At 40.7% G+C, this 12,190-nt stretch overlaps 1 protein-coding gene across 1 annotated transcript in view; it reads left to right on the top strand.

Annotated features, from left to right (window-relative positions):
* LOC126416969 (uncharacterized) overlaps positions 1-12,190 on the top strand; it is a 95,103-nt gene that overhangs the window by 58,357 nt on the left and 24,556 nt on the right. The window contains exons 3-4 of the mRNA XM_050084851.1: positions 4,617-4,787; positions 4,871-5,012. Coding sequence (XP_049940808.1) covers positions 4,617-4,787; positions 4,871-5,012 — 313 coding nt within the window. The remainder of the gene's footprint in view (positions 1-4,616; positions 4,788-4,870; positions 5,013-12,190) is intronic.

Genomic DNA, 12,190 nt, shown 5'->3' with positions numbered 1-12,190 from the left:
ATGGAATACCATATATTCATACTCTATCTATAACAACAAAAACAAGCATTATCAGCTAATACAGCTTTGCAGTATGCTTAGTATAATGTTAACTCACGAAGGCCACATCCTACATGAGTGACAGAAATGACTGACAGGTGCAACAGCTTCAGGTGACATAAAACGACCGCAGACCTAGGTACAGAAGTGTCCTAGGTTGGTGACGTCCGCAACACTGCCTGTCATCCGTTACAACTGGAGATATATGAATATTGTCACTACAGCACAATTGTCAGCGAAGGCTACAGTTGTGAGTTCTTGACAAAGTGCTGGAGCGGATGCGCTGGCTGCTATAAAATACTTGTTATCTGATATTAAGAAAACTATTTGGTGAAAAATTCTGTTTCTTTCATATCTTACAGCTTGACATCTTCTCTTGATTAAGGACTGAATTTCTTTTCGTTATTCATCTTAGTTACTGTGCTGCACGAACCTAAGTAAATGACTGCACAATTGTTTTTTAGAGTTTGCAGAGGGACAAATGCATTGCGTAGACTTTGCATATAATTAATCTTAGGTCATACGTTTCTCTGTATGAAATGAAGCGAACATATCGAAATCGTATTTAAAGTTGAGATCAGAATTATATATTTCTTAGTTTTCGAGATTTTGGATTTTATGTCTGGCGGATGGCTTATGTACTGTGCGCCCGACTATGCCCGTGTGTATTCGGAATCATGACACTGCAAAAATTGTCATATTTCATAAACAGTTCGAGATATCGGCACACGGTTTCCCTTTTTTCTTTTTTTATGCAAGTGATAGCATACAAAGAGAAATGTATTTGTTCTATGATGAACACTCAAAACGTTTCTGTCAAATGTTCTAGTGGAGTAAAAACAGGATTCACTACAAATTACACAATGGGTTTCTGCCCGAATTTTCATAGCCAAATGAGGAGTCGGAAATGAACTAACTGAACATCAAATTAACCAGCACGAGGTCGTTTTTCCTTAAAAATCTTAATTATTTGAAAGTAATGAGGTTAATTAAAAAAAAACTTAGTGAGTTGAGAGAACAGTGAAATGTATCTTATTAGCTGCTTCTAGCTATGTAATGAAGGGTCAAAAAGTTCATCTCTTCAAGGCCTATGTATTTTGCACATAAAAAGATGCATTTGCATGATATTTAACCGTCAAAAAGCTTCCTTTGAATCAAGTACTAAATTTAGGACATTTCGAAAACAGAGGACGCTAGGAAGGCAAACGAGTTGTCACTAAGATGTTTTCTGAATAAGACCTGATTTTTTGAGAAATGAAAAAAATCGGTCAAATGTTTTGTGGAATGATTTGTCTAAAAGTAAGAAATAAAATGGAGTGGAGAAGCATTTAACGTGCCCTCAAATGATGCTCTAAAGCATGTACAGCAGATGAGATGGATCAAATATTTCTTTAGTCTATTTTGTTCGTATTTCTTAATTTGAGAAGAATCATTTCGCAAAACATTTAACCTTTTTCTTAACGAAACTTGTCATACTTTATTTACAGACTGTTTAGATTAATGAACACTGATTGCTGATGAATTGCATTCCCAACAATCAAATGTCAGTAAAATTTCTTGGTTGTTCAGTATGTTTTATTAGCAGTTTAATGTGCGTGATATATTGAGATAGGTGCATATACACTTAAAGTACTTTTGCAAGACCTTAAAAATATACTTCGAGATGCCATGTGAAGAGAATAGACAAAACTTTATTCACACAGCGGATGATAGGATTATGTCTGAGGCATTTAAAATTTAAGATGTAACCTGGTCCAAACCCAGGACCCACAAAGAGATATGGTACTAATCACAGAAATTTCCGCTAGACCATAGACACCTCGTTGCTGTGGTGGGCCATTCTGCCATACTTGCAGTGGTCAATCATTGTTCCACACTTAACGGCCACTGAAAGCTCGTGGTCACTTTCATCTTTAATGGTCACCTTTAATTCAGTGGTGAGACAGTCGAATATATACTTGCGCATCCTCGTATATTTTAAGACTCTGTTTGGTGACCATCTTAGTTGATGATATAATTGATTAAGTTCGACGTGAAGAATCCTCCCTCTGTAAATTTCAAGGACAGAGCTCCTTTATCGCCTTATTTACCTAAGTAAAGGTAATCTTGTTGCATTGTCATCGAGCTACAGCATTCCACGATTAATGGTCTCCATATTATGAAATTAGCTGGTCGGTTCTAGTAGCCATCTTGTAGTGGGAGTTTGTTGCTCGCATGCAGGACACCAGGGCTTGTCACCCGACACTGCTGCTTGCAGCTGAATTGTCACGTGCTCAGTGACCTGTGGGACATGACCTAAGGATGTCGGGTTACATGTAAGGAAGGGCCTCAAGCCCCTAATCTTGCCAGATGAGATAAATGGAAAAATAAACAAGGTACATTATCATCATACTGTTGAAATCAAGTACAGTGTCCGCTTCGGTCGTTCCCATCAGGCAGTCGCAGTACAGTTGACTGGCAGTTATAAGCGACAGCAAAGACTAACTGCTATTGAAATATAGGCGCAATAGCTGGCATAAAAATAGCTATTTAGTCTATCTCAACTATTAATACACACTGGAAGTGCTTGTGCCAACAGCTCAGACAGTGCGGCCAAGCGAAATGTGTGCCTGGCGATGAAGAAGTACACTACTGGCCATTAAAATTGATAAACCACGAAGATGACATGCTACAGATGCGAAATTTAACCGACAGGAAGAAGATGCTGTCATATGCAAATGATTAGCTTTTCAGAGCATTCCCACAAGGTTGTCGCCGGTGGCGACATCTACAACGTGCTGACATGAGGAAAGTTTCCAACCGATTTCTCATACACAAACGACAGTTGACAGGCGTTGCCTGGTGAAACGTCGTTGTGATGCCTCGTGTAAGGAGGAGAAATGCGTACCATCACTTTTCCGACTGTGATTAAGGTCGGATTGTAGCCTATCGCGATTGCGGTTTATCGTATCGTGACATTGCTGCTTGCGTTGGTCGAGATCCAATGACTGTTAGCAGAATATGGAATCGGTGGGTTCAGGAGGGTAATACGGAACTCCGTGCTGGATCCCAACGGGCTCGTATCACTAGCAGTCGAGATGACAGGCATCTTATCCGCATGGCTGTAACGGATCGTGCAGCCACGTCTCGATCCCTGAGTCAACAGATGGGGACGTTTGCAAGACAACAGCCATCTGCACGAACAGTTCGACGATGTTTGCAGCAGTATGGACTCTCAACTCGGAGACCATGGCTGCGGTTACCCTTGACATTGCATCAAAGACAGGAGCGCCTGCGATGGTGTACTCAACGACGAACCTGGGTGCAAAAATGGCAAAACGTCATTTTTTCGGATGAATACAGGTTCCGTTTACAGTATCATGATGGTCGCATCCGTGTTTGGCGACATGGCGGTGATCGCACATTGGAAGCGTGTATTCGTCATTGCCATACTGGTGTATCACACGGCGTGATGCTATGGGGTGCCATTGGTTACACGTCTCGGTCACCTCTTCTTCGCACTGACGGCACTTTGAACAGTGGACGTTACATTTCAGATGTGTTACGACCCGTGGCTCTACCCTACATTCGATCCCTGCGAAACCCAAAATTTCAGCAGGATAATGCACGACCGCATGTTGCAGGTCCTGTACGGGCCTTCCTGGATACAGAAAACGTTCTACTGCTGCCGTGGCCAGCACATTCTCCAGATCTCTCACCAAATGAAAACGTCTGGTCAATGGTGGACGAGCAACTGGCTCGTCACAATACGGCAGTCACTACTCTTGATGAACTGTGGTATCATGTTGAAGCTGCATGGGCAGCTGTACCTGTACACGCCATCCAAGTTCTGTTTGACTCAATACCCAGGCGTATAAAGGCCGTTATTACGGCCAGAGGTGGTTGTTCTGGGTACTGATTTCTCAGGACCTATGCACCGAAATTGCGTGAAAATGTAATCACATGTCAGTTCTAGTATAATACATTTATCCAATGAATACCCGTTTATCATCTACATTTCTTCTTGGTGTAGCAATTTTAATGGCCAGTAGTGTAGTACAACCTATTGCTGGGTCATGTGACAGACAGAACTTAGCACAGATGGAATGGGTAATCTTTCATAATCTGTATAATTCTGTCCCCCCTCGTGCAACCAGGAGTATAATATCAAAATAATAAGTCACCTTTGGAAATTTGTAGAATGTAGTTTATGATTTCATTGTAGCTTGAATTTTTGGGCAGTTGTGAGCACGTAATTCTAGCTGTTTGGCACAATTGGCTACTGGCTGTACGGCTACAGTTCGAAAATGTCTCACCACTATTTCAGGTGTAAGTGAAGCGTCAACAAGTTACAGTAAATTTGGTGACTTTAATAAAGTGTACTGAAGAACCAGGGAAATACACACACTTAGTAAAAACATTAAACTCAGGATTCTCACAGGTAATGATAATTATTTCTGTTGTGATTCACGATCCTCTTCTAATAAGCTCAGGAAAGCCATTAACAGACATCTTACACAACACACTAAAATTGGAGCAGCACTCACACAAATCGTACTTTGTCTTGAAACATAGCTCATTATGTACTCTTGTTTCAGGTTTGCTGAATGGATCCGACTGACTTTATTACTTTGTATAGCTCTGCATTCCTGTCTTGGGAAAATGGAGGACATCAGCTTCGAACCGAGGATCCTACTTAACAAAACCTGTGCTTTTACCTCTTGTCGCAGTGCGAGACAAGAATCACCTAATGACATGGATTTAGACACGTGAGTTTCTGGAAAATTATACATTAACTTACTGTGGGTGCATATTAATTTACTTATTGACTACTTGTTTTCTGGTCCATTAGATTTCTTACTGCCAGGTGTTACTGTGACCCTGATTGCAAGAAATTCCAAGACTGCTGCTATGATATATCTAACACATCTTACTACGCTTACGATCAAACCTCACTTCATTGGAGCTGTTCACATATACCTTCGCAGGCAAAGGTATGCTCTTATAATTATGTTTCTTGATAATCAATAGAAGTTTCTTTGGAAGTCATAAGGTGCTAGCAATTTATCGCTATGAGCTGTACGATCCGCTAAAAATTCTCGTCACATCGTAATTAATATTCTATGCTTCTTCTTTACGAATGCAATAAAGTGCGTGACCATACTTCCTCGTGAACCCCTGGACTGGTGCACAGAAAGCTTTCTAGGTTTCCAAATACTAAAACTGAGATGTATTTTTTGAAAAAAAGTTTCTCCACTTTTGATCAGCCGTTTGTTTCACTTAACAGCATATTGTACAGTAGCACTTATTATTGTTCACAGTTTGTAAGGTATGTGCTCTCGTCAGCAATGGTTTACCTACTGGATAGTAAACCTAACTTGCTCTGATATGTAGAAACTGTGGCTTATAACAGAACCAGTAATGACACAAGTAATTCATTAATAAGCGCATTTTGACTTCGGTATGAGAAAAGGAAGTTAAATGAGCAACCCACGGTTACATTAAATAGTGCAACGGAAAATATCAGACATAGGATTAGAAAATGAACAGTATTGAACATGTATCTGACGGACAAGATCCTAACAATATCAAGAATGCAGCCGTGAGCAACACATAGTTCATCACATTGTAATTGAGATGAAGGCCCCATATTGTAACCACAATAATCAAATACTAAACATTGAATATCTACTGGGAATACGACTTAAAACTGGCTGCACGATGTTGCAGTTTGAAATATATGAATATGCATGATTTGCCAAACCGCGCTAGGTCTCTCGATATAATACTCAGTTCGAGATAATTCTTACAACATAAATAAACACACTTTTGCACGATCATGCACAGCGTTCCTCCGAGCAGCGTCCGTCATCAAAGAGGGTGCTGTTTGGGATATTAAATACTCGATGAAATTCCTCATATGAAACAAATGTCTCCGATAAAGGTATCGTCTTGTAACATCCATCACGAAGTGGTGGGAGAAAGAAAGGTCATGACATGTACACTTAAACAGCAACTAAGTGACCAAGAAGGTTGAAATGAGAATTTGTATCCGTATTTTAGTAATACAATTAGTTCAAAACCGAATGAACATAACAACACATGAATCCTTGACATCACAAAGATACGTAAAACACAGTTGGATGTATCAGCATTATATGAACTCAATTCTATACATGATCATTGAATAAACTAAACTGAAGAAACGAGTGAAAGAACTGATTGCATATTGTTTGGGATTAAGTGACAAGAATTCGAATTTGTAACCAGTCTGGTGCCTATTGACTTCACAAAGACGCGAATCGTTTGCAACGCCACGCATATGAATACGTACTCACTTACGTAATTCATAGCAAGTTTGGCAACACAAACTACTTGAAAAGTTACCCGTGCAATGCGAGCACTTCACGAGTAATTTAATATTTTAACTGTTCATTTGGACAGTCCCTTCAGATACTCTCAATAATAAAAAAAAACTCTCACCAAGACTGCAAACCTGCAGCAGCCCCATGTAATACTAGTCAGCCTTCTACATACTGGAAGCCAGGATCAGAGTATGGGTTTAAAAATACCAATCGGCGTGATCTCTAACTGCATAAACCTGTCCTCACAGAGGCGAGGCCGCTGAGGTTGACATGCAGCTGTACGAGTTTTGTGATGTCACTTCCTATTATTTCACACTGAGGAGCCATTGCGTCGCCGAGACACAGGATGAGTTCTACAATATTTCACCAATGCGCAACGGAACGTTTAACCAGCAGCAGGCAAGAACGTTCTCTAAGTCATAAACAGAACTTCTGAGACGCCATATTTTATTTGTCGTTCTCAGTTGAAGCCCATATCTGGTGGGTTTGGTTCTACAACATACATCCTACAAATACATACTATTTCCAAGTAGCGGCACGCTGAGAATTTCGCGATAACGTGTCGTTATTGGTACGATTTGCTGTAATAACATGACGAAAAACGTCATATTGGTGCTTATAGAAATTTCGTATTTAGTTAAAAAAATGGTTCTGAGCACTATGGGAGTTAACTGCTGTGGTCATCAGTCCCCTAGAACTTAGAACTACTTAAACCTAACTAACCTAAGGACATCACACACATCCATGCCTGAGGCAGGATTCGAAACTGCGACCGTAGCGGTCGCGCGGTTCCAGACTGTTGCGCCTAGAACTGCTCGGCCACTCCGGCCAGCCGTATTTAGTTATTTTCGTGTTTTAGCTCGAGTGTTATGAAAGCATGCCGTTTTTAATGCAATGCCACATTGAAGATTCATGTAAAACATGTCGTTTTTTATAGTTAAATGTCAGGTAATAATATATTGGCAATTAAAGCCTTCAGAGGATTGTAACATAAAATAGAGGACGTCTGTTAAGGAAGTTCAGTGTAACATAGTTGGTAAAGCTCGGGGTTAAGCTGCCCTCGCATGGGATGAGGCAGCTAACATCGACGTGGATGTGCGTCACATGGGTCGTGCTGGTTTACGTGATTTGCGACTGTAGCGCTCTCCAGTAGCAACTGTTGGCTGTACCTGGTTCCCAAACAGCCCAGTTCGTTTACGAAAATGGATCTGTATAAAATTACTGTGTTAGCTCTATTAAAAGGCACGTTTCATCAGTTGTCCAATGCTACTAATGATACATAAATAAAAACGTCACTATCAATGAACATATTACAAGGCAAAAAGGGAAGTTCCATGTCCACTCAGTAGAAGAACATCAGCGTATCAAAATCAGACGAACTCACTCCTGAGAGTCAACGGACTTATGCTGACATAACATCAAGTATTACAGAAATTGTTTCTATTATTGTAGAGAGAAAATCCCACAAATTTTAGAAACCGCGAAGCTGAAAAAAATGTATTAATGCAGCAAAACACGAACCTGATACACATTGTTTCATAACCTGACCTCATTCTATCTACGCTACAATGAACTTCTGCAAAGAGTGAACTTCTCTTTTATGTTAGTCTTTTTTTTTTTTTTCATCAGTCTTTTGATGTTTTGATGTGGCCCGCCACGAACTCCTCTACTATGCCAACCTCTTCATTTCAGAGTAACACTTGCAACCTATGTCCTTAATTATTTGCGGAATGTATTCCAATCTCTGTCTTCCTTTACAGATTTTACTGTTTATAGTTCCCTCTAGTACCATGGAAGTCATTCCCTCATGTCTTAACAGATGTCCTAGCATCCTATTCCATCTTATTGTCATTGTTTTTCGTATGTTCCTTTCCTCTCCGATTCTGCGCAGTACCTCCTCATTCCTTACCTCATTAGTCCACCTAATTTTCAACATTCGTCTGAGGCACCACACCTCAAATACTTCGATTCTCTTCTATTCCGGTTTTCCCACAGTCCATGTTTCACTCCCATACAGGTACGTTTCAAACGTACATTCTGAGAAATATCTTCCTCAAATTATGGCCGATATTTGATACAAGTAGACTTATTTTGGCCGGGAATGCCCTTTTTCCCAGCGCTAGTCTGGTATAAATGTCCTCCTTGCTCCGTCCGTCATTGGTCATTTTGCTGCCTAGGTAGCAGAATTCCCTAACTTCATGTACTTCGTGACCATCAATCCTGATGTTAAGTTTCCCACAGTTCTCATTTCTGCTACTTCTCATTACTTTCGTCTTTCTTCGGCTTACTCTCAGTCCATACTCTGCACTCATTAAACTGCTCATTCCATTCAGCACATCATGTAGTTCTTCACTTCCTCTTAGGGCAGCAATGTCTTCAGTGAACCGTATCATTGATATCTTTTCAGTTTGAATTTTAATTCCACTCCTAAACCTTTCTTTTTTGTCTATAATTACTTCTTCGATGTTCAGACTGAATAGTATGGGCATAGGACTACATCCCTGTCTTACACCATTTTTAATCTGAGCACTTCATTCTTATTCTTCCACTCTCATTATTCCCTTTTGGTTCTTGTACATCTTGTGTTTTACCCATCCTTTCCTATAGATTACAGGCATTTTTCTACGAATTTCGAACATCTTGCACCATTTTACATTATCGATAGCTTTTTCCAGGTCGAGAAATCCTGTGAACGTGTCTTGATTTTAATTTAGTCTTGCTTACATTATCAACCGCAGCGTCAGAATTGCCTCTCTGGAAGCTTCACCTTTCCTAAAGCTATACGGATCGTCATTTAACACATCCTCAATTTTCCTTTCCGTGCTTCTCTTTATTATCTTTGTCAGGGACTTGGATGCATGAGTTATTAAGCGGATTCTGTGATAATTCTCGCACTTGTCAGCTCTTACAGTATTCGAAATAGTGTGGATGACATTTTTCCGGAAGTCAGACGGTATATCGCCAGACTCGTATATTCTACACACGAACGTGAATAGTCGTTTTTTACCGTACTAAAGACGTAGAGTGATCGAGGCATTTGAGCGGTTGAAAAACAGACACAAGGATTTTCTTTATAAATAGGCAATCTCAGTCATGTTGCTGCATTGTTTTCTCTATTTAACGTTTACCTAATGTGCAGAGTAACGTGTATTAACGTTTGTGTGGACGAAGGATAGGACATTTCATAAGAAGAGATTATGCCATTTGCCTGATTCAGAAACGGAGACTCGGTGAGTGACAAAACTTTAGTAATATTAATATTTGGCTGACGAGATGGAGAGTAGTGGAAGCTTATACATTATTTAGTTCTTACCCTGAACTCTACTTAATTATGTACAAAACAACAAAATTTCACAAAAGCAAGTCCTTCTTTTGTCAGACAAGTTATGCATATTATTATTATTATTATTATTATTATTGATAGTGGCTGTAATTGTATAAACTTGTTCATAACCATAACTATTACACAGCAGTATGCCATTTCACACATTCAGGTTGATCTGAGACGAAAAATTTGTGAGCACCCAAAATGTATACTCACGAGCCGCCACTGGTGACAGCATAATGGATTTGGTGGATTGTATCACTAAAAGGATCTACCACGCAGCTGAAGTCAGCGTAGCAAAGAATGCAGCCTGTTATTGGATGGAGCAACGAGAGCTGCTCTGCAATCAGGGGCAGGTGGGCGGCTCTTTGTACGTTCAAGTGCCTGCCAACTGCAGAAACCTTGCAGCCTTTGCAGTAGTGTGGGCAAAATGTCCGCCAAATGCTTAGAGAAAGCAAGAAGAGGTCGTGGCAACAGTTCTTGAATACCATAAACAGTTCTATTAAATGTACAGCTGTATGACAGAGCATCAGCAGTATTTCTGGGAGAGGTGGAAGGTACCCAGTGGCTGCTGAAATGCAGAGTGGCACTCACCATACCAACCCATGAGACACTGCCTAGATTATGGCAGAATACTTTAACAGAGTTACCACTGCTACTAGTCAGTGGCCGCTGAGTGGTGCAGTTGGAACCCCTTCAGTTCCATCAATTATGAGGAATACCCAGTACCTTTTCCATGTGGGGGCTGGATTCTGGGTTACCTGCCGTGTGTGATATGACACCTGGTCACAGTAGATTCCATTACGTGTGTTACACTACCTCACAGGGTGAAGCAAGGTAAACCTCCTCACTCTTTTTAATTTAATTTGTGCATCAGCATGCTTTCCTGCTTCCTGGAGAGAAGTAAGTTTAATTCCACTTTCAAAACCTGGGCAGGGTCATACATGTTTTTGGAGTTATCGTAGTGCTGCCCTCACTTGGCATGTGGGGAGACCTTGAGTGTATATTCAACTACCACATTGTCTGGATTTTAGAATCCAGTCTGATCCTTGGTCGCTTTCAGTATGGATTCAGAAGACATCATTCTACCTTTGACAATCTGGCTCTCCTGGAAGCGGCTATGCAACAAGCTTTCCTCTAAAGATACCACTTAAAAGATATGTTTTTGACATCGAGAGCACCTATGATACCAGTTAGAGGCACAGAACCCTTGGACAGCTCCATGAATGGAGCTTTCAATGAAGTATTCTTGTCTTTATACGACTCTTCCCCTCGCCACATTATTTTAAATATTGAGTTTTGTCATGTCATCTCTGACCACTCTGAACAAGTAAACGTTGTTCCTCAAGGCAGTGTTTTAAGTGTGATTGTCTTTTCCATAGCTATTGGTAGTGTATCATCGATGCTTAAAAGTTCTGTCCAGTGTTCTCTGTTGTGGAAGACTTCTTGGTCTTTTTTTCTTCTCCAGTCTTGCAACAACAACAACAACAACTCATCTGTTGCAACTGACGATTAGAAGATTGGGAGGATGGGAAGAAGAGAGGAGTTTTAATGTATCAACCACGAATGTCCATTTTAACAGTTTATTGTATTTTTTTAACTTTCTTGCTTGAGGATGAGGGACACTGTTCACAATTTTTAAGAAACAGTGAGGAATCTTGGGCTCACATTTGATTTTAAGTTCACCTTGTTATCACGTCTTAGGGACCTGAAAATCCACTACCTAAAATCACCAAATAATTTAAAATATATTACCCACTGTTCATGGAGAACAGATTGTGTATGGATACTCCAGTCTTAAACAGCCTTTGTGTGGTCTCAGTTTGATTATGGAAGCATGGTGACCACTGGTGCCTTTAGAAATAGCCACATACCAAGTCGTTTCACTGAGGCTGATCACTCATCTTTCAACATCAGGCAGTGACTGCTCATTGTGTGACAGACCTAGAAGATATTAGCAATGCCACATGCCATTGAATGTTATTCCACTGCTCTCCACCACTGGAAAGATACGTAGGTTGGAACTTAAATAGTGGCAACACTGATGTGGAGACACTGTGCAATGGAATCTACTATTGTCGCTGACAGCACACTTTTTTGACATACCTACCTTACCTCCGAGCAAATGGACTCGCCTGTCCCACGTCACTGGCGTGCGGACAATCGAGGGAAAATCAGTCTCTTGTGAGCGAGCGGTCTAACATAACGATGTCACTATGTTTTCGAAACAGGAACAACGCAGTTGGATCAAGATTGGATGTGACAGAGGTCGTACAGCATGACAGTGTCATCAACGTCTTCATGAGGAGTGCAGGGAGTCGGCATTGCCATACAGAACAGTGGCACGTTGGGTAAAAGCCTTCAACGAAGTTTGGCAAACTGTGGCAGACATGCATCAGGCAGGTCGTCCTAGCGTCTCTGAAGAAGTGCATGCTGTTGCCGCGTGAGTGAACAGTGATCGACGCCATACGATTCGTGATCT

This window comes from Schistocerca serialis, chromosome 8, assembly GCF_023864345.2.
Source record: "Schistocerca serialis cubense isolate TAMUIC-IGC-003099 chromosome 8, iqSchSeri2.2, whole genome shotgun sequence".
Lineage (NCBI taxonomy): Eukaryota > Metazoa > Arthropoda > Insecta > Orthoptera > Acrididae > Schistocerca > Schistocerca serialis.
The sequence above is the reverse complement of the archived record's forward strand: the minus strand, read 5'-3'. Positions and strand labels throughout refer to the sequence as shown.